Source organism: Cyprinus carpio, chromosome B6 (assembly GCF_018340385.1).
Source record: "Cyprinus carpio isolate SPL01 chromosome B6, ASM1834038v1, whole genome shotgun sequence".
In the NCBI taxonomy this organism is placed as follows: domain Eukaryota; kingdom Metazoa; phylum Chordata; class Actinopteri; order Cypriniformes; family Cyprinidae; genus Cyprinus; species Cyprinus carpio.
The window spans coordinates 7,569,387-7,593,213 of NC_056602.1; the positions used below are offsets into that span (position 1 = coordinate 7,569,387).

The following is a 23,827-nucleotide window of genomic DNA, read 5'->3' on the forward strand; positions in this document are numbered from 1 at the left end:
AAGGGTTTCACATTATAGTTTATTCTTAAATTCACCTCACAAGCAGGTCTTTTATATATTTACTATTCAGAACTTTCTCAATGGCAGTTGGTTGACTGGAGCAAATTTCCTGAAAGTACACAATTTAATATCTGCCATCTTTAATCACAGGAGCTGATTAAAAATCACAGTTTAGAGTCAATCACCAAAGCCATAATGACATGTAAATAAGCATCTGTAGGAAAATGACATCATGACTGTGCTGATTGGCTGACAGCACCACAACATTGCACATAGTCCCAAATATGTGTGATGTGAAAGGCAGCAAATAAAAATATAAAAGTCCTTTAAGAACCTTCTAAAAACAGTGGGCACTGGCAAAACATCTACTAAAATATAATATTGATATTATCAAGTAAAGAAATCAATTGAAATATCAGACCTGTTTAACAGGGCTAAATCAATTTTATCAGTGCAGTTTTAATCCAATCCAAATCCTGATGCTAGGTGGTAATTGCTAATCTACTCCAGAACCTTTGTCTGACTGAAATACATTTTTTTTTGTTCATAAATATTACATCATATGTGTAAATTGGTGCTGTTTCAAATAATGTTTGACCATTACGTCAATGCTAATGATGTTTCTGGAACTATTTCTCTTTAAGAAATACTTCACTCAAAAATAATCTTTCTGTCAGTATTTGCTCAATCTCATTTAGTTTCTTTCTTCTGCAAAAACACACACAGAAAAAATATTGTGAAGAATTCTGAGGTCCAAACAACATGGACTTTCAAAAAATAGAGACCCTTTTCATATTTTTTTTCACCTATGAAATAAATACATACAAGTCTAGCACAACATGAGGGTAAATGATAACAGAATTAAAATTTTTGTGTAAATCACCCCTTTGATGGTCTACCTGCCATTTGCATGGTTGTAAAACACTTGTATCTGTTGTTTTAATAGCCCCTTCTGGAAAACACCACCTGGCTAGCACAGCCATAAACACCTGATTTGTTCTAAATATTCTTCTACATTTGTAATATTTCCTGTATTTCCTGGAATTACAATATAAACTTAAAAGGTTAAATGGGACATTCCATCAGATCCCCTTTCAGTTTCCTGCCTGAGGTGCTTATTTGAATATCTGTGTAAATGTGTGTGGGAATAAAAAGGTTCATATGTCTTTGTTGTAGCTGACAAGCACCAAAGGGACCACTCAGAGGCAAGTCTTTCTGGAGGGAGCTCAAACAGACTGGCTTTAGTTACAGCTGGAGAGAACTATCTGCAAAGAGAGAGAGAGAGAAGGAGAGGGGGAGCGAGGGAGGAAGGGAGGGAGATAAGAGAATGAAGTGCTGAAAGGAGAAGAGAAAGGATGAATGGAACAGGACCACATCATGGGTTGATGTGAGAGGCATGCATCATCAGTCGCTCATTCTCCAGCTCTGGTGTTCGGAGTGACTGGAAACAGAAAAACTCTTCCAGATTAAGCGGTAATGTATATAAACACAACATAAACAGAGTTTGATGTTCTACACTGTTGAATGAGTCTTGTTGCTGAAGCCACTAGACTTAACATTTTTTAAAATGCGTTGATATGGGAACGAAGCAATGCATAAGATTGCATGTTTTGTGTGTTTATGTGATGTTTTGTTTAAACCAGGGCAGCTGTGAGCATGCAAGGATGAGACATCAGTGTGTTCCAGTCTCTCATGTGCTCTCGTTATTTCTTTCTCTTCTATTGTAAATGCAGCTGTAAAGTTGCCTCCTCTATGCTGAATTACAATCCATCTGCTCAAGGAGCTCTAAGCATCCGTGTACAACAACCGTCAACAGGGTTGGAGAAAACAGAAGGCTCTTGAAGGTGACTGTGAACATGTTTTCAATCTCAAACTGGAACGTTTTGGGTTGCACAGACTTGGAGTGCAATGCTTCATATGGACTATGGGTTCCACAAATTAATTGATGTTGTGTTTGAAAAAAACATCTGTTAATGGCCCTGAATGGGACGACTGCTGAACTCAGGTCCTCCGGGATATCAACTGAGATTTCAAAAGACAAAAGCAGCGAACATTGGCTCATGGAGCAGAAGGTGTCTCTGGGTAATGCGGTTCTGAATAACACTATGGATTGCAATGGTAGTGAAGACAGAAACAGGTCAGACCCTTTGACCGCTGAGCATGTCCAGAAGAACTGGGTGGCACTTTTGATTTCTCTGGTTATAATTATCACGGTGACGGGTAACATCCTGGTCATCATGGCGGTGAGCTTGGAGAGAAAGTTACAGAATGCCACTAATTACTTCTTGAGGTCTTTAGCAATTACAGACATGCTTCTGGGTATCCTTGTAATGCCAGTAGCCATGGTGACAATCCTCTATGGTGAGTTTCTTTACATTTTTACATATGTATTCATCATACATGCATTACATTTACAATACAACACAATGGAAGTCTATGGGGCAAGGCATTTCACCAACGTAGCTGTTAAAATACATCGTTTTGAATTTATAGCCTCAACACATGAACATCATGCTAATTGGGGTTTTTGCACTGGAGGAACCTTTTCATAGTTCCTAGAACTATTGGTGGAAGTTGCCGCTTTTTGGTTTGTTCGCACAAAACTAGGAACCGCAGGAACTTGGAACAGTTTTAGTTCTACGAACTCAGTTTGGGGGAACCAAATTAGCTCCTACTTCAGATAAGGGTCTAAAACAGTTCTATAGGAACTATCAGTGATCTAAGTGTATGCTGATTGGCCAAACGCATTGGAAACACCGGCTACCCACCATTTTTAAAAAGCCATGTAAATTTTTTTTAAAAAAAACAGCAATAACGGGATTTTCCTGTTGTCTGCAGGGTTGTGTACTTTTCTCAGCCTTGATGATAACAAAGATCATCAGATTTTCATGCTCTTTTAATCACACAAATTGCGCATTTACATTCCATCTCCGTTATTACGAAACCCACGACACACAACAAAAACAGCTCAGATCACGGCATCCTCCATTCACTGGTTGCTGACATTTGTTAATGGTGTGAATAAAGACGTCGCTGTTGGGGGTTAAGGCTAGAAGGGATACAGCTGCATCTACTGGGCATGTGCACATTAATATATTGTCATTTATGTCACACTGTAGAATTTATTGTAATTCTATTATTGTAAGGGGTAGATTTAGGGTTGGAGAAGTGTAGACCCTAAAAAACACAATCTAATAGGTAGAAAATTGAATTTATTGTTAGTTTCAGGCCGAATCCCTTGGAGGAATGACCCTGCTGGCTAGTTCCTAGAACTACGCAATGCGAAAGCCTCTATAGTGATAATAACGTAGTCTTTATAAAGTGAATACTATATGCAGTCTTTCAACTTCCATCATAGCTTGTTAAGCCAATAAAGCATGTAACATACGCATGATATGAACAAGGACACCAGGATGGTTTACAATGAGAACCATCAACAGGAAACTGGGGTCCTGGGACCCCCAGGGGGCCACAAGGTGGTGCTAAGGAGTGAAAGTTTTTTAGGGCTGTCAAAGTTATGTGTAACCTTTTTTAATTAAATATTTAACACAATATTGTTTTGATATTATATCTCCTATTTTGCTTTGACATTAATCAGGACTATTTCAATCAAATAAAAACCATATCGTTTTGTGAATAAATAATGAGTCATTATATATTAAAATATATACAGCTGTCTTTATATTTTTATGTTTTACACAAATTTTATTTGTGGTCCTTGGCATCAAAAAGTTTAAAAAGCTCTGATTTCATTAACTTTACTTCATATAGTATGCTTTTTTTTTTTTTTTTTTTTTTTTTGGTAGAGACAATTCAGCCTATACATTTTCCTTGACCTATTGCCTTTCATTGTAAGTCTTTTACTGTAAATTCAAATTTTCTTTGTTTTACAAACTAAGGGATAAGTCATAATTATTTTCAGACATAATCAGAACCTGACGTTAACTACTACAGATAATAATTATTGTGTTATTTTCTGTGGTTGTCGTCATATGCCACATATGCTGTTTATAGACATGAAATTGTTCAGAAGTTAGAACATTCCTTTAAATCTGCGTCTGGGGTCATGCACAGGATTTTTATTTGAGCTCTTTTACTGAATCAGCACTCATCAGACGCCTCCAGTGAATTTCTTCCCGGTCAAAGGTGTAAACTGCAAACTTTTGTGTGTTGTAACATTTGTATCTCTGGAAAATGATGCATTTCCCTTTAGAACAATAATTAGGCCTCCATACATTTAGCTGGAAGGTGATTTATTTCGGCGCATAATGAGTGTGTGTTGGGCCGTCTGGTGTGTCCTAAATTAGCCTGCTTGTATTCACGCATGGGGAGAGAAATCCCTCTTCCTACTCCTTCCAGCGCTTTGATGAGGAATTAATTATGCAGTAACGATGCTGTGCTTTGGTGTGTTTGTGCAGCAAAAACTGTTTTGCTTCCTATTTGATGTCCTGAATAGTTTGACCAAGGAGAATAAAACATGCCACTTTCTGGTTCTATCAGATATACGTGGTGTTGGTGTTATGACAGCTGGCCTTACCTAAATGATGTACAGACAGATTTACGATAACGCAGAACTAAATTATTTATTCTCCTTCTTTCTTCTTTTATTAGTGGAGTTTGTCATTTAGAGATCAGAATTGTCCATGAAAACCTAGACAAAACAAAGTCCACCAAAAGCATAACACATTGTTTTTAAATCAAACATGCAATCACGCAACACAGAACTCATTTTGAGTGACCACAGCTGGTATCATCTTTTGCTCCCTGAAGCGTTTTATTCCCACATCTATGATGTAATGTTATTATATAACTGAGTAAGAGTAATTTATATAGCCTATGTGAAACAGGGTTGTGATCTAGAACGCTCCAAGCACTAAGAAACAGCTCTCTATTTTATCTGTACCAGTTGTGAGAATTCTGGGAGATTCTGTGACTTTCCAGTTCGAAGCACACCAATGAGTGTGAAGGTGCTGCTGATGATTACCACTGTCTGTGTCTGCACCCGAGAGTCTTCTACTCTCTCATCTCACATTCCTTTGGGTTCAGACCCAAAGGAATCAAATACTGAGACACAGCGCCTTCGAAAACATATCTGTTCTTTGTGATTCAGCAAAATATAAGGCTGAAGCTTGTGAAATACAACATTGTTTTGCCAGTGACTACTGGTATCCACTTTATTCAAGATAATTATTATTGATGATACTGAAACATAAAGAAGCGGAAAAGATTTGAAAGTTCAGATTAACAATGATGTATTACACTCCAAAAAGCGGTTAATGGCCATGTAAAACAATTTTGGGTTCCCAAAAGAACCAATCAGTAAACAATGTTCTTTAAAAAAAAAAATAAAATATTAGTCTGAAAAGCATTTCCATTAATAAAGAATCTTTATTTTTAAGGGTGTAGAACAGTTTTGTGTCAGTAATTCTTAAACATTACAGACATTGCTTCTGTATAATGCAAATTCCATTTAACAAGGTTATATAATACATTTCTATTATATATGATTTTCTCTGAGGTCCACTTTTGTGGCCAAAACACACACTTTACAAAAACTGATTGAAATTTTTCATTACCATTTTTGCTGCTGTTCCTGTGACTTCCTGTCAACTCAGCTTTGCCATCAGTGGAATAAATTACATTTAAAAATATACTGTATTAACATATATAAAACAGTTATTTCAAACTGTAAAAATGTCACAAAATGTTATATGTGGTTTTGACAGTGTGAACGCCTTTTCTTGCTTACATTGCTCCATGGATTCCAGAAATATTTAATATTATAGAACTGTATATAAAATGTAGCCTATATATAAATATAAATATTTAATACATTCTCTGACTGTAACCAAAAACACACAAGTACATACTTGTACAGAATGTGACACTTTTTGTGTCTTTGATATGTTAGGTTACACCTGGCCCCTTCCCTGGGCCCTATGTCCAATCTGGATCTACCTGGATGTTCTCTTCTCCACCGCCTCCATCATGCACCTTTGTACCATCTCTCTGGACCGATACATCGCCATCCGTAACCCCATCCACCACAGCCGCTCGAACTCTCTAACCAGAGCCCGTGTCAAAATTATAGCAGCCTGGACCATCTCTGTGGGTAAGTTCTAGATGCAAGAGGAAATTGCTTTCCAGCTCAAATTCTGAAATGCTAAACAACTGAGACTTCATCTATTAGCACTGGCATGCCAAACCATAGCTCCAAGCTATCTTCTCACTCTGATTTTGTCTCCATCTGTCTCAGTTATCTCCATGCCTGTCCCAGTCCTCGGCCTGCACGACCACACCAAAGTCTTCCGGAATGAAAGCTGCCAACTGACGGACAACAATTTCGTTTTGATTGGCTCTTTTGTGGCGTTCTTCATCCCGCTCATCATCATGGTTGTCACCTACATTCTCACCATCAGTGCTCTTCAAAGTGAAGCGACTTTGTGCCTGGACCAACTCATCATGCGGCCAAAATGGTCGTCCACTATTGGTCTCCTCCCACGAGGCTCGCTGTCCTCTGAGCGTCTCTTCTCGCGTTCGTCTCTCTGTCGCGATGGGGCTTCCAGAGGGTCCGGCCGTCGCTCCATGCAGTCCATCAGCAACGAGCAGAAGGCATCTAAAGTGCTAGGTGTGGTCTTCCTTCTCTTTGTGATCATGTGGTGTCCATTTTTCGTGACAAACGTGATGGCGGTGGTGTGTGGTTCGGCATGTGATGAAGATTTAGTGGGGGGACTGATGAATGTGTTTGTTTGGGTGGGTTATCTGTCATCAGCGGTCAACCCTTTCATCTACACGCTCTTCAATAAGACTTACCGTGCTGCTTTTGCCCGGTACATGCAATGCCGCTACCGTGAGGAGAGGAGGCCTCTGCAGCTGATACTGGTCAACACCATCCCTCCTCTGGCGTACAGCTCCTCTGGGCTTCCCCTGAAGGTGGAGAACTCATTAAAGAGAAGGGCAGAGGGCAGCCGGTCTGGGAGCTTCTCCAACACAGACAGACCAAACTCTGGAAACACACAAAACAAGCAGGAATGGGAAGAGGTAGTAAGCCATTTGTGAGACTCCAGAGGGTTTTTAATTATGGTTCACGTCAACAGACCTTAGAGACCGTCTCTTTGTAGGTGTAAAAGCTTGAAAAATGAAGTCTTTTATTTTTATGTGTCCACCTGTGCAGCACAGCACAGTCAGCAGATCAGACTACCTACGGCTCACCGCCAAAAGAGAAGACAGATGCTTTAAATAAAGCAATAATGTTTTACAACTCTCTTTGTGGGACTCAAATCACAACATTATGTTTATTTTGTACAAGATTTGTAACATACATGCTATAGATGATTACTTTACACAAATATCTCATGAAAAATAGGAAGCACCACTTTATGAATTAGAGGGATACTCCACAGAAAAATGAAAAATCTATCATCATTTGAGAGAGTCCATATAATGCAAGTGAATAAGATGCTTCAAAAATCATGCAAAAAGCAAACACAAAAGTTGGATGTTGCAAAGTTAGTCTTTTTAAACTTCAAACTTCACTTCTGACCAACTGTCGGCATGAACATTAGCATGTTGTGAAAGTCACACAGAAGTGACAGTCTTCTGTGCTTCCACATCACTTTTCGAGTGAGTTTCGCAACGTTCTTACATAATGCTTACACAAGGTGTGAACTCATATTTGCCAGAAGTGATGGTTTATAGTTTAAGAAGTTTAACATATTAGCATTTTTCTCACACACCTATTGTTTATTTTCATAAGACCATTGATTCCTCCACTGATTACAGCTTAAAGTCCTGTCCACTTGCATTATATGGGCTCTCAGAGATGGTTTATTTTGCTAAAATCTCTGTTTGATTTCATCTGATTAAGGAAAGTTCATACATCTGGAATGCTATGATGTATTGTGACTAAATGATGACAGAAGATTATCCTTCTGAAGATGCCAAAATATTATATATATATATATATATATATATATATATATATATATATATATATATATATATATATATATATATATATATATATTGCAATTTATCTTGCATCAGGAGAGAAATAGTTTCATGTGCATTAATTTATTAATATTATAGATTGTATTGTGAAGACCTGTATATAATATGTGGGTAGATTAAATAAACCTTACAAGGAAGATTTTGTTGCTTTCTTTATACAGATGGATTTATGGTCTGTTTAAATGGATGGGACTTGGCAAATGAACTTGCAAACAATTCACTCTGAATCATTACATGCCATCTGAATGAAAAACAAATGCAGACATGGGTGGCCATTAACAGACCAACTTAGGACACTGAGGACTGTTAAATTAAAGTGTCTAAAAACTATTTGACTTTTAGTCCTGCCAGACATGCAAAACATTTTGTTCTCAGCAGATTTTCTAGGACATAGCAAGGCGGTTCTAGGGGTGTGTGACTTGTGTCATTAACCTTGACCAAATAGTTTGACATATCTGGCCAGATTTTTTTAAATGACTGCATAATTATATTCCTTTCCATATGTAGGTAAAAACCAGTGCTTGTGCACCAGCTGTAGGTTGCATTTTTAAGTGTTTTCTGTGGATGCTGATGTCATTGGTAATTAAAGACAATTGAAAGTTCATGACAGTCATGTGACTGTGATGTGAGAGGTCAGACTATCTGCTGTTTATTGAAACAAAGCAACATCATGAATGTGTGCTTCTCTGAAGGCAATATATGAAGATCTGAATCTCTAGATTTAAAAAGGACAACCCCTAGAGCCTGAATACTGTAGGTTTCACAATGTTTCTTAGTGTCAGAGTTACTGTTAAATTCTTGTTTAACCATAACAGACACTCTGAGAACACTTACAAAAATTACAGTGGTGTTTTGTTTATCACCATTGGTATCAGATTATAATAACATGGTATACAACTCTGTAGATTACCATATTCATATAGCCTACCATGTGGCATGTCTGCTTTACATAGTACTCTAAAAAAACTTTAATGATTTACATACAGACTTTTATTTACCGTATTAATGCTGTGAATCAGGGGTGTCAAACTCTGCTGTAAATGATCATGTCCAACTCTTCGGTGGGTAGTTAAAGCTTTGCACGCATGCGCCCTAGTGGAAAACACAAATACTACACCTGCATCATGTCTAAATAGTTTTTCACTCGTTCGTCGCTGGTTGGCACTTTGTTATTCTGCTCAATATTACAGTGCTGTACTGATCGCTATAAATTCGCTGCCAACAGCATTACAGCTTGATGTTTTGTTTTCTCTTAAAACACTAAATAAATAGCACTTTCCAAACACCAGTTTGTCTCTACAGAATGCATTATGTCTAAAGGATAATTTAATCTAGGCTAACTTTGAACAAATTTAGGATGTATACAGATGTATCTATCAAATTAGAATTAATCAGAAAGGCCGTTACCATCAACTATAACTGACAATTATAATTCACTATAGTGAATGGGTAGTATTTGGGGTAAAAAGCCCCTTTTGTTGTTAGAAAAGCCAAGACTAAGGCCCAAAACACTGTTAGGTTGGCAAATGAGAAACCTCCAAAATACATGTCCATCTAATTTATTCCTATTTGTAGGGAATAGATTTGTTGGGAATGATACTAACATTAGACTATATAACACACTAACTGATCCAATCACAATGCAGATTAATTTGTGAAATATTTCTGTAGGCTACTGTTTGCAGATCCAAAATGACTTGAATAAATGAATTAATTTAAGTTAGTATTCACTTAAACGTTGAAGCCTGCCTATATATTTCAAAAGTAGCCTATTTTTATATTGATACAAATTATCACTATTACCCCTTTACCAATAATATGCTATTGGGTTGTGCCCCATGGGTTTTTTGGGGGGGAAAGAAAGAAAAGAAAGAAATAAAGTAGACTTAGGCTACCATGTTATTTTTAAAATAAGGTAGGCCTAAATCTGATCCTGATTTAGATTTTAATTGGTCTATTTAGTTTCAAGGTTTCAAGTGGTTGTCCTCGTCTGGCCAATTGGGGGGTCCAGTGTATGTTTTTTTTTTTTTTTTATTTTTTTGGAAGCCTGACTGAGATGAATTTACACTGGAAACTCAGAGAAGAGTCATATAGCCGTGTGCTTTGCTCGGAACTGATTTATAACCTTTATTTGTTTAAGTTTTGCGCTCGGTAACATCATTCAGTCTAATCATTGACAGATAATGTGATGCGAAAAAGTTTGCCCGGCGGTGACGAGTGCAAAATCCACAGCGGCAGATGACACGCGGAGCGCAAAACCTGCGGAGATTTAAATGCGCGCGGACCGTCACGCCACGGGACAGTCCTTTCACTCACCACCAGCGATATGCCACGAACTAGAGATTTTTAGTTTTCGATTGTTGGTTAAGGAAGGGTAATCTAAACTCCAGTGTTGGGTCTAGTGGGACACCGGTACAATGAGTAAACTCAGTCCTTTCAGTAATCTTGCCAAGTTGATCTCAAAGTCGCCTGATAATGGACCAGTCAGTGGGGAGCAGCTCTGCATGGAAGACCGCTGCGGGCCGGACCCGTGCGTTTGTCCTTTCTCACCAAACAGTAAAGATGGACCCAATAAGGTTAGTTTCACTCATAACAATTTGTACAGGACGCAGGACAAGTTTCATTAAGATAGAAATTTTGTTCACAATAAGATATTTTAAAAGTAAAAAAATAAATAAAATAATAATAATAATAATAATAATTGTGTTTTTGTTGCATTTCTGCAAATAATATTCTGTATTATACTGTATACATACATTTGCCAGGAAATTTTGATACTTAAGCAACACATTTCATGAATTTCATTAGATAAAAAATGTCAGTAGTTCTCAGAAGTAACTTCTTGTTATTTTTTGCCATTACTAGTTGATCTCATAGTGGTTTTTGTGATTGTATAAACAAAAAGTTAAAAAGAACAGCATTTATTCAAAATAGTAATCTTATGTAATGATACACACCACCGTTCAAAAGTTTGCCATCAGTACATTTCTTTCTTTCTTTTTTCCCCCGAAGAAATTAATACTTTTAATCACAGACAATGTGATAAAAATAATAAAAATAATGATGATAAAGACTCATGTTGCTAGAAAATATTTAAATTTTGAATAAATGCTGTTCTTTGTGTTAATCAAAGAATCCCAAAGAAAGTATCACACAAGGCTCATTCTGATTCCGATTCTGACATGTTTAAAAAATATTAAGCAGCACAACTGTTTCCAATATTGCTAATAAATCAGCATATTATAATGATTGCTGAAGGATCATGTGACACTGAAGGCTGCAATAATGTTTTATAAAAAAATCAGCTTTGCATCACAGGGATAAATTATATTTAAAATATATTAAAATAGAAAACCTTTATTTAAGTTTTTTTCTGTAGTTTTGATCAAATAAATGCAGCCTTGATAAGCATAAGTGACTTCTTTAAAAACATTAAAATTCCTACTTATCCCAAAATTTTGAACAGCAGTGTATAAATATATGCCATTTTTGTCTTTATATGTAATGCCAGGGTTTGGATAATCTAGGTTACACACACACACACACACACACACACACACACACACACACACACACACATATGTATATACCTATTTGAATGAGCATTAACTTAATGACTTTTATATCTATATCTTTTGGAAGGTTGAATATCAAATTCAATGACATTGATATAAATCCTAATTGCAAGTAAAAATGAATGACAACAATAATTGCCACTGTAAAACTTTGTGATATTCTGGCCACAGTGAAACTTTAGCTCTTTTAATTAAAGCCTGGTGTATATGAGATAGTAAGTGGTCTAAACACTAATGTAAAGTTAAGTACAAATAAAAATGCCTCTTTGGATCCAAAGTGATCAACACTTATTATTGCAAAAGTCATTAGTATTAAAATAGCAGGAGTACATTCCAAGTCTTGTGACTGTTCAGTGGGACAACCTTTACTAATCTGCTCTTTGATGCTGTGTAATGGGAAAATCTTGTGCTAATACTTCTGTGTGTGATTAGCAAGTGCTTTTTAGTCCCTCAGATTTTATTGGGTTCCCTTGAGTGCATATATGTGTTCCACTAACAATAAAGGTTTAAAATGCATTGAAGGTAGTAGCATATGTTAATAATATGAAGTTAAGCTACATTATATTTCACAACTGGTATGCTCCATGTATCAGTTTATTCTATTTTTTTTTTCTATTTGTTTAGGAAGATGGAAGTTCTCCGGAAAACTGGGCACCTGAAAAACATGCTTTTGATAATCTTGCCTATGAACCAATTGGCCACGATGGACTTAAGTGCAATTTGGGCCACCAATTAGCAGTCAAGGAGAGTGTGGTGAAGATCCGGGTGCAGGGAATGACCTGTCAATCATGTGTCCGATCTATTGAAGAGCGGATTGGAATTCTTGAAGGTGTTGTTGGTGTCCAGGTGTCTCTGAGTGATAAAGAAGCCTCTTTGAGGTTTAACCCTATAATGGTAACACCAGAGGTTTTGAGAAGACATATCGAGGATATGGGGTTTGATGCTTCACTTCTGGCCTTGCAGAGTCAATTGCATCCATCGGTGGCTGACTGCTCTGAGGTAACGTTAGGCGTAGAAGGGATGCATTGTGGGTCTTGTGTGAAGAACATAACAGAAACCCTGTCGGGAGTGGTAGGTGTCAACTCTGTTTTTGTTTCACTGGAAAAAGGAAGTGTGGACCTTAGATTCAACCCATCGCTGCTTACCCTGGAGACAGTTAAAGGGCTCTTAGAGGAGATTCCACCTGGGAATTTTATGGTTTCCATTCCTGGTTGGAATTCTAGATTGAATTCTGCCAGTATTCCACCCCAGACTGTCACTATCAGAATAGAAGGAATGACATGTAACTCGTGTGTTCAAGTCATAGAGGGAATGGTGTCCCAGAGAGTCGGAGTACATGCCATAAAGGTGAACTTACAGGAAAAGAACGGAATTGTAACATTTGACTCCAGCTTGACTAGTCCAGAAGAACTGCGGGCGGCAATTGAGGACATGGGATTTGAAGCGTGGCTGGACCAAGGTTGTGAATACATATCAGAATACATACCTCACACAGTGAAGATCATCTTTCTCGCAGAGACCACATGAAACTGATACTCTATATGTACCTGATAAGTGAACACATAAAGCTTACTGTTTATTAAATAGCAACTAGCTATATTGAAACTCTTTGAAACGTTGCCTTATATGTATTTTTATTTTACTAATGTTTTACTTTAAAACTAGGGCTTTAATATTTCTCTGACTGTAAATCCAAGTAGATATCACAAAATTGGCAAAAATCTTTATCTTGTCTAGACAGTGGCTTCTCCTCTGCCAGCAAAATCTATCCAGAACAATCGTTTCCTTGGTTACCACACAGGTTGCCATTCTAGAATAACATGAAGTGTTCTTGAATGGCTCAAAACCCAGACATGGCAACCTTTAAAAGGGAAAGTGGGAGAGTTAATCGGATTAAAGAGGCTTTAGGCAGACTGCTCTCTCTCTTCGAAATGTTCATAAATTCTTAACTGTGATTCTAACTAAACGTGAAGCCAAAAATACATATACTGTAAAAATATAACTGTGCATTCCTCAGTTATGTTCAGAACTAAATGTCTTCACATTTTTTCTCTCATTCAAAGATTCTGGAGTTTATGATGTTTCATCAAGCAGTCATACGTCAAGTGATCTGAAACAAAGCCACACATCCAAATCTTCACCATTTGAAAACACCAGAGACAACCCCTGTGGCTCAGAGGACAGAGAGACACACAAATGTTTCATTCATGTGACAGGGATGACCTGTGCTTCCTGTGTAGCCAACATTGAGAAAAATCTGTTGAAACACAAAGGTAAAATGGCATTCAGGATTAAGTAATTTTTTAAGTAGCCCTCAAGCATTTTTAATCAAATGTCATATATGTTAGCAGAGCGGTGGTTTGAATTTTATGTGTTGATGTATGTCTAGGTATTAAATCAGTATTTGTTGCTCTGATGGCTGGTAAGGCAGAGGTGAAGTATGATCCAGGGCTTTTGGACCCAGCACAGATCGTCCAGCTCATCTCTCGCTTAGGGTTTGGTGCCTCAGTGATGCAAGAGAATACAGTCCAGAATGGTGTCTTGGATCTTTCTGTGAGTGTCTGGATGCAATTGTGGGTGTTTATGTAACTACAACTAAAAAATAATATGTTCTTCTTGTCTTTAGGGATTTTATAAGGTGATATGTTCTTCTTATCATTTTTTTGGTATTTGTGCCTGCTATTGGTCATTTTTTGTAATTAATACTTTAAGGTTTTCTCAAAAATGTCTTTACCACCACATTATAAGTAATTTATTACTATGGGTTTTTTCTCCCATTTATATCTGCCAAATTGCATGACTGATTCTCTTTCCCCAGTACCTGTATTCAACAATTTGCTATTTTTAAGTAAAAAAATGCACTGCTTGAATTGAAAACTTGCTTTATTTGGATACATGATTTTTTTTTGATGCATTGTATTTTTTTTATATTGGAATTAAAACCCCAAGTAAAAAAAGAGAAACTTTAATTTGTTTTTTGTCCTCTTTCCCGGTGGGAAGAGAGCTGAAATGGAAATCCTTATGAAGGTCTAAAGTAGAATTCAACAAAAAAATGGTTTGATGAGCTTGTTTCAGTCTTGTGGATTTCAGTCTTGACACAGATATTTCATCAGGTCACCGGTATGACATGTGCTTCCTGTGTCCATAACATCGAAAGCAAACTTATGAGGACAAAGGGAATACTGGAAGCCTCTGTTGCTTTGGCGACAAACAAAGCTCATGTGAAGTTTGACCCGGATTTGATTGGCTCTAGAGATATCGTCCGAATCATTGAGGTAAAATTATATTTATATGTTTAAGAAGGATGATGTTTAATTAGGTTTTAAATATCATTGTTGTTTTCTTATTCGTTCAGTTGATTTTTCTGTTCTTTCTCTGTTCTCTAGGGTTTGGGTTTTGGTGTGTCTTTAACAAAAAATGAGGGATTGAACAACACACTGGACCACCAACAGGAAATTCGGCAGCAAGTATCTTTTTTAAATTTAACCTCACTCACTTCTGTGTGTGTGTCAGAGAGTGAGTAAGTATTTGTATTACTATAAGTTATAGTGTAAACTGCTCTATACCTACAGATGGAAGCATTCATTTCTGTTCAGCCTGGTGTTTGGGATCCCAGTGATGGGTCTGATGATTTACATGATGGTAATGGACAGTCAACACAAGGAACATGGTGGTTCCATGCCTGTGGACCAGAACATCCTACCTGGTCTCTCCATCATTAACTTGGCCTTCTTCCTGCTTTGCACACCTGTTCAGGTACTTCCACTGCAGGTTATAGAAGAAGTTGAGTCTCATTCATTAATAATTGCCTAATTTATGTGGACATAGAAGGTTCTCATACAAAATTTCAACAGAATATTTTCAAGACTACAGTGTGCACAATAATCTGTTTTTTCATGTGTTTTATGCAGGTAGTTTTTGTTACTCTGAAGTAGGATTTAGTGTAGTATCGCTTATAGTAGTTATGTAATTTCTAAAAAACAAAAAAAGATGATTAAGAAGAATATAAATATATAAGAATATGTTATTTATTCCTGTGATGCAAAGCTAAAATTTTGGCATCATTACTCCAGTCTTAAGTGTCATATGATCCTTCAGAAATCATTCTAATATGCTGATTTGCTGCTCAAGCAACATATTTTTTGGAAACCATGATACTTTTTTTTTAAGGATTCTTTGATGAATAGAACATTCAAAAGAATAGCATTAATTATACATGTGCCTTAATACAGCAGTTTGCCAGGGAAAATGATTCCACACAAAGCTTTGGTACAAATTGGTTGAGTAAATGATTCAATGACTCATTAGTTTCATTCCAGAATGAATCTGCAATTGATTAGATATTTAGTGATTTAGATTTAGTGTCCATTACTGGTGCTATTTTATATTAGAAATGTTTTACTGTGTAATAATTATCCCATTAAAGTCATACATAATAGTTTGAATGACAACCAACGACTAACTGATAATATATATTTCTCTCTTTTTTCTGGTTCTCCTTTATTCTCATTCAGTTTGTAGGTGGCCGTTACTTCTACATACAAGCGTACCGTTCGCTAAGACATGGTGTAGCCAACATGGATGTGCTCATAGTCTTGGCGACCACCATTGCATACATGTATTCATTCATAGTGCTGATCGTAGCCATGATTGAAGGAGCCAAACAGAGTCCTCTAACATTTTTTGACACTCCTCCGATGCTTTTTGTGTTCATCGCACTAGGACGCTGGCTGGAGCATGTTGCTAAGGTAAAAGAACGACAAAAATACTCAAATATACAGTAGGCTGCTTATGGCAGTCGAATGATCAGTCTCTCTTTTTTATTAGCTTATCAAGACAGTGACAAAACGAAGTTTTTGACAATAGTTAATGCATTATAATAACTGAGAGGAAGCACATCTTGGTTGATGTTTGAAACATGTTATCAAGTTAAACTTTTTATCATTAGTTTACATCAAAGTAGGAAACATCATGGTGTATCAGCCTAATATGTTAATGGTAGAGTAAATATGCATTTTGAAATATTAACAGGTGCAGCTTTTTCTTGAAAGAAGACATTATAGATATTATAATATCCACTTATCTTGATATGTCCCATACAGTCTAATTTAATAGCAAGCTGATAAGGCAATATATCACAGCACTAGTGTGCATCATTATAATGGAAAATGGTTATTTCATACAGCAGAAGCAGTGGTTTATGACCATGTGTTTACTACTGTATGACTGGTGCTGTGATCTCTCTGTCATGCATTCATTGACATGCTTCATGTGACAGAGCTATCATTATGTTATAAAAATTCTGAAATAATGAATTGCTCTTTGCAGGTCTGAGGAGCTTCCTCAAGCTGCTCTGAACTGTAACAATAACAGCCACAAAATATCCAGCAACTTGTGCTTTGATAATACACATGTTTTTTATAGTTTCAGTATGTATAGCATCTTTATAGTAAAAAAAAAGTTAGAATAAGGTACATATTAGTAGCTAAAGTATATAAAGTATATTATGTATGCCATTAAGGTGGGTGTTTATCTGAAAATAGATTATAACCTTACTGTACAACAAACCGGCAATAAACAATGAATTCAAATAATGATGCAGCAGTCTTAGTAAACAAAAAACAAGTGCTCATAAGGCCAAACTGTGTCTGCGGGCTTGCCATTTAAGTCTTGCCTGGATGAGAAAAACTGGATTTTTTGCTTTTATTTTGTCCTTGTAGAGTAAAACATCTGAGGCTCTGGCTAAACTGATGTCACTTCAGGCCACAGATGCCACTATAGTGTCCCTGGGCAGAGACAACACCATCATCAGGTTCACTTCACCCTATACAGAAGTCATTATATGAGCTTTTAGTTGGAAACTAGCTATTTTTCAGGGGTGCTCAACAAGCTCATTAGTGAACTAATAATTCGATTTTGCTTTTGTGCGAATGCACAAAATAATTGACAGGCAGGACAGGCAGAAAGCATTTCTGACAAAAATAAGCACTACTTCTCTGACTCCTTATTTTCTGTGTACAGAGGGCTGTCACAGAGACAGCTATGATTTCCCAGGACACTTATTTCAATGACATCTGCCAGATATTAGGGACATTGTACATTGTATGTGCAATATTCCAAAAAAATTACAAATAAATAAAAATCCCTTACAACATTTTTAATTATTATCGAAACAAGATTTAAGCATTGCATTTTAAAAGAGATTCAAAATGTTATTTATAAATGAAAAGAATACCAGCAAAAATGATTATTTACACTATTTTTACACAAAGTAAAGAAGTTTTAATATTTTTGGAAGAAGTCTCTTTTTGCCTAGGCTGCATTTATTTGATAGAAATACAGTGAAAACTGTAATATTGTGAAAATAGTATAACCAATTTCAATAACCTCAGACTAATATGCTGATTTTGTGCTCAAGGAACTTAAATTTTAATGAATTATTACAAATGTTCCTTACTGTCACTTTTGATTCATTGAATGATAATCATTCAAAAATCTTACTGAATCCTGAATAAGTTTTATTAATATTATTAATTGTAATAAAATAAGTAATTTACAGGCAATTTGAGACATTTTTACTGCAGTATATTTTGTAAACGCTGCTTTCAAACATCCACAAATAAAACTGACTTCAGTATATGCAATATAATAGAATATATATTTTTCAAATTTTACCTCATGTACAAATAATTGTTAAGAGTGCAAAGAGCAACAAAAATACACAATAAACTGCATTGGCGCAGAGTGACCAGATGGGATGGCACTTCAGTTGTTGACCTCTGCAATAGAGTTCGGCTCTCAAAGGAGCAGGATTGAGCACCCTTGGCATAAATAAATTTCATTAGATCTAGCAGAACCTCAGAACTCTGAATGGTGTTGATTGATGTGTGTGCTGCGTTGCTCAAGGCTTAACTGTCAGTTTGCTGTCATGTGTCAGAGAAGAGCGGGTTTCTGTGGAGCTGGTGCAGAGAGGAGACGTGGTAAAGGTGGCACCAGGGGGGAAGTTCCCTGTTGACGGCAAGGTCATTGAAGGCACGTCTATGGCAGATGAGTCCCTTATCACTGGTAAGACTTTGACTCAGTCAGCGGGGGTTTGTGTGGTTTAGGATGTTAAATCTGTCTACATTTGTAAACAGTGTGATAGTACATACTTTGGGTATTCCGAGTGATTTACCTTGAAAAGGGGAAGCTGCAAAATGTCATGTTGGTTTTCATTTCAAGGCAAAGTGTGCATCTTAAGCTGGGATAGGAAAGGAGTAAAAATTAATCTTAATCACAAATCATCTTTATTGAAGAGTACATTTTTCATTTAGAGTGGTTTCTGGCTTCACCTCCTCTTGGCTTATTCTGCTTTTTCCTGGGATCTATCAGTGTTCATTAGTTACACTGGCATTATATTGGCCCAAAGGTCCAAAGCTGCCTGATGGATACGAATCTGAAGTCCTACCCTGAATGTCTATTTGTCATTCCAGGGGAGCCAATGCCGGTCATTAAGAAACCAGGCAGTTGTGTGATTGCAGGCTCTATTAATGCTCATGGAGCACTGCTGGTGGAAGCCACACATGTAGGGGCAGAGACCACACTCAGCCAGATAGTTAAACTAGTAGAAGAGGCCCAGACATCAAAGGTAACTCATGAGCACCAAACAGCACCACACACACACACACACACACACACACACACACACACACACACACACACACACACACACACACACATACACACACACACACACACACACACACACACACACACACCTTTTAGAGCAGGGGTTGTGAGGGAACTGCAGGGGGTTCATGAGTTTATGGAAAGCTTACAATTAAATTGAATGTTACATTAAAAAAGGTCTTCTTATCATATCGAAGGTTGAGATTTAATTAAAGAAATATATAGTATATAGAATGTTTTAGATTGAAGAGCATCTCTACTTCATTGTGGACAAAGATTTTATATGGGTTTGAATGAGTGAAACTGATGAATTTAGTAGATAGATATTTGTATTGTAACTTTTTAGTGTTTTGCAAAGAGTGAACATAAGTGTGAACACCCTTTAAAGAAATAGTTCACTTGAACATTTATAAACATCTCCAAGATATAGGTGAGTTTGTTTATTTTTCGGAACAGATTTGGAGAAAATTTTGCATTACATCACTTCCTCTGCAGTGAATGAGTGCTGTCAGAATGAGAGGCCAAACAGCTGATAGAAACATCATAAACCACAAATAATCCACCCATCCATCTTATGACTGCGGAAAAGCTTTAGTTTGTAATAAATAAATCCTTCATCATGACATTTAAACTTTTAAACAATACAGTCCATACAAACATTACTTTAAACATTAACAGAAACATCAATTAATGGAGTCATGTGGATTACTTGAGGACTATTGTGCTGTTTCTATCAGCTATTTGAACTCTCATTTTCTCAGCAATTTTCTTTTTAATATACATGCACATGCATACAAAAGCAAGTTTACTTTCACATTTACTTTTACTTTTCAGTTTCATTTTTACTACAGTAGATAATCTATTCAAATATGTATTCATAATTCATCTAAACAGGCTTTTGAGAGAGAGTATAAGAGAGAGAGAGATAAATAAATAAAATGATTTTTGTATAATTATCTGTGCTTTGTGAGAACAGAAGAGAATAAAACATTTAATTAATAACATCCAGTCACATGTTTGGCAGTACATAGTCATGTTTCTCCTCTACCTTTTGATTAAAAGCTTTATTATGCAATGTTAGAATTGGGATGTCCTTTTTTCTTTGCAGGCACCGATTCAGCAGTTAGCAGACAAACTGAGTGGCTATTTTGTTCCGTTCATAGTGGTGATCTCCGTGCTGACAGTCGTTGCATGGCTTATCATTGGCTTTCTGGACTTTGAAGTTGTGGCAAAGTATTTCCCTGTGAGTACAATAATTCAAGAATGATGTGTAAATGCAACCTTTATTACAGACAGACCTGTGTAAAAAAACAGGAAACGTCTTTAAAATAATATGATCTTCACAGGGTTACAACCAAAACATCCCCCGAACAGAGGTGATCGTTCGCTTCGCGTTCCAGGCCTCCATCACGGTTCTGTCCATCGCATGTCCCTGCTCTCTGGGTCTGGCGACCCCCACTGCTGTTATGGGTGGGACAGGGGTGGGAGCTCAGAATGGCATTCTCATAAAGGGAGGAGAACCTCTGGAGATGGCCCACAAGGCAATGCTTAACCATACATCCTTATTTTGAGTCTGTATTTATTAGGCTGACATCCTAGCAGTAGTGGGATCTGTAGAAATGTTGCTGGATATTTTTGTACAATGTATCTACTGTATAAACACTACTGTTTAAAAGTTTGGGGCCAGTAAGTTTTTTTTTTTTTAAGAAATTGATACTTGTATTCAACAGGTATGCATTAAAGTGATCGTAGTAAACATTTTTACATTGTTAGTAACTAACCTACTAGCTAAATAAACAAATAAAGTGATTTAAAATCTTCTTTCATCAAAAAATTATTGCATTTTTTTTTTTATCATGGATTCCATAAAGATTTAAGTAGCTTTTTTCTTTCACATCAGCATATTAAAATGATTTCTGAAGGATCATGTGACATTGAAGGCTAGAGAAATGGCTGTTGAAAATTCAGCTGTGTCATCACAGAAATAAATTATATTTTAAAATATGTTAAAATAGAAAAGAGTTATTTCTATGTCATATTTCACATATTACTATTTTTTTACCGGTTCGGTCATATAAATGCAGCATTGGTGAGCATAAGAGACAACTTATTTTCTTCTTTCAAAAACTTTATTTACTCATTTTTATTTTTCATAAACATTAACATTAAAAATCCTACTGACCACAAACTTTTAAATGGTAGTGTGTGTCCAGTGTTAGCATCATTGAAATACAATTTTTTTTTATCAGTTTTAGTAATACTTTAAATCCGTTTTTATATTTTCTTTTTTCATTTTAATTTTAGTTAAAGTTTTAGTATTTATGTTGCATGTTTTTGGCATGTTATTTTTATTAGTTTCACATATCTTTTATTAATTTTCATTTCAGTTTTAGTTGTTTTAGTTTTTTTTTAATTTTCATTTCAGTTTTTTTACGTTTCTTATATTTTAAGTAATGAAAATTATTATAATTTTTTTGTGGTTTTAATTTTAGGTTCAGTTTTAGTTTTAGTTAACAAACAAATAACCCTGGTGTATAAAAATCAAGCATAGTATCAAAAATACATATAATATTTATAATATAATTTTTAATAATTAATATATATCTATTATTTGACAACATTCTTTATACTATTTTATGTCCAATGTATCTGTATTCATATACAGAGTGATAGGATGCCATTACGAATATAGCTTAGACAAAAAAATGTTCAGATTCTTTCAGGATTTACTGGATAGTTTGTTGTAATTTGACTCTCTTCCCTGCTGTTCCTGCAGGTTGGGGCTGTTATGTTTGATAAGACGGGCACCATCACTAATGGTGTGCCGCAGGTGACCAGAGTACTGGTCCTGTGGGACAGAGCAAGGCTTCCCCTTCGGACGGTTCTGGCTGTGGTGGGCACCGCTGAGGCCAGCAGTGAACACCCGTTGGGCATGGCTGTGGCCAAGCATTGCAAAGAGGTTTGGTATAACCAGCAGACACAACAAACTTTGAAACTTCAGTACCATTTCATATGATGCAGCCTTTGGGCATTATGTGCCATACATACAAAATCTTTCCGAAATTCAGGTCCAGTTCTGATTGTGATAATCTGTTTAAATAAATAATACTGCTCTTAGGTGTTGAAGGAGGTTTCTAAATGGGTTTGTCTGCTTCTAAATCTGTCTCTCTGTAGGAGTTGGGAATAGAAACTCTGGGCTACTGCCCATGACTTCCAGGCTGTTCCTGGCTGTGGAATCAGCTGTAAAGTCTCCAGCATTGAGAATCTGCTGCAGAACAGCCCAAAGACACAAGAAAAATAACACACATCCCATGCAAAGCAAACACCATTTTTTGTCGCCCTCCAAGGAGCCACCACAGCATGAGAGCAGCCTAGTGGGCAGACACAGAGACAAATTCAGGGTCAGGTAAGGTAAATGTGTTTTTGTTGCCCCCTAGCGTGAGTTTTGTTTATTGCTCTGTGCATTATTAAATCTTTTTTTTCCTTTAAAGGTCCTTTTCTAATCTTTTGAAGCAGTTTATTTTTTTCCACATATAGTATTATTTTATATATCATTAATAATTCAATAACTTAATAATGCTTTTTACACTACCAAGACTGTATTTATTTGATGAGAAATACAGTAAAAACAGTTACATTGTTAAATATTATTACAGCTTACAAGATTACTGATTTCTATTTTAATATATTTTAAATTGGTAATTTATTCCTGTGATCGCAAAGATGAGTTTTCAGCAGCTATTACTGCAGTTTTTTTAGTGTTACCTGGGTGTTTTTCCATGATATGTCCGCTTTTCTCATTTATTTCCAAGTTATTGTGGCTCAGATTTCCTTGAATGAATTAAACTCTTAATGTATGAAGACAGAGATACAGTACAGATTTATGTTTATGTGTTTTTTTCAGAGAGCCCTTCATACTCTGTTTTGATTGGGAACAGACAGTGGATGATGAGGAATGGTTTGGAGGTCGCGGCTGATGTGGATGATGCCATGAGCAGCCATGAGACTAAAGGACAGACAGCCATACTTGTGGCCATCGATGGTACGTTATGTTTTGTCTAAAAGAATTTAAATATCAAAAAAACTTGTTAGTGTATCTATTTTTTTTAAAGGTGTAGTATCATACTTTTTTTCACCTATCCACTGTCCACATATGATATAATGTTAGTATAATGTCCTATTCTAGTTTTGTTATTATTTGTCAAACTATTATTTATGTCAAGCTTTTTATTTTCAAAGATCAAGATCACCATTTTATCCTACCAGTTCTCTGTCTTTCTGTCTCTGTTTCTCAGGTGTGCTGTGTGCTATGTTAGCTGTGGCAGACACAGTGAAGGCAGAGTCGGCTCTAGCTGTTCACACCCTGAGCAGTATGGGAATAGAGGTCTTTATGATCACTGGAGACAACAGACGCACAGCCCGGGCCATCGCCACACAGGTGCATGTACATACAGCACATGCACATTTGCATTTTGCCTACCATATAAAATAGTAAAAAAACAGATTTAGCTAATGTTCAAGTTGGTCCTGTAAATTCATCACACTGACCAACAGAAAGGTGCTTAGTTTGAAAA

The 23,827-nt window shown here is 36.4% G+C and overlaps 1 protein-coding gene and 1 pseudogene across 1 annotated transcript; both read left to right on the forward strand.

The window, feature by feature from the left end:
* Positions 1 to 1,298: 1,298 nt before the first annotated feature.
* Positions 1,299 to 7,487, forward strand: LOC109092500 (5-hydroxytryptamine receptor 2A-like). Its single transcript, XM_019106284.2, has 4 exons — positions 1,299 to 1,473; positions 1,734 to 2,361; positions 5,912 to 6,112; positions 6,257 to 7,487. Exons 2-4 carry the CDS (start codon positions 1,974 to 1,976, stop codon positions 7,057 to 7,059), a joined length of 1,392 nt encoding a protein of 463 aa, XP_018961829.1. The 5' UTR covers positions 1,299 to 1,473; positions 1,734 to 1,973; the 3' UTR covers positions 7,060 to 7,487.
* Positions 7,488 to 10,123: 2,636 nt separating this feature from the next.
* Positions 10,124 to 23,792, forward strand: LOC109092070 (annotated as a pseudogene).
* The last annotated feature ends 35 nt before the right edge of the window (positions 23,793 to 23,827 follow it).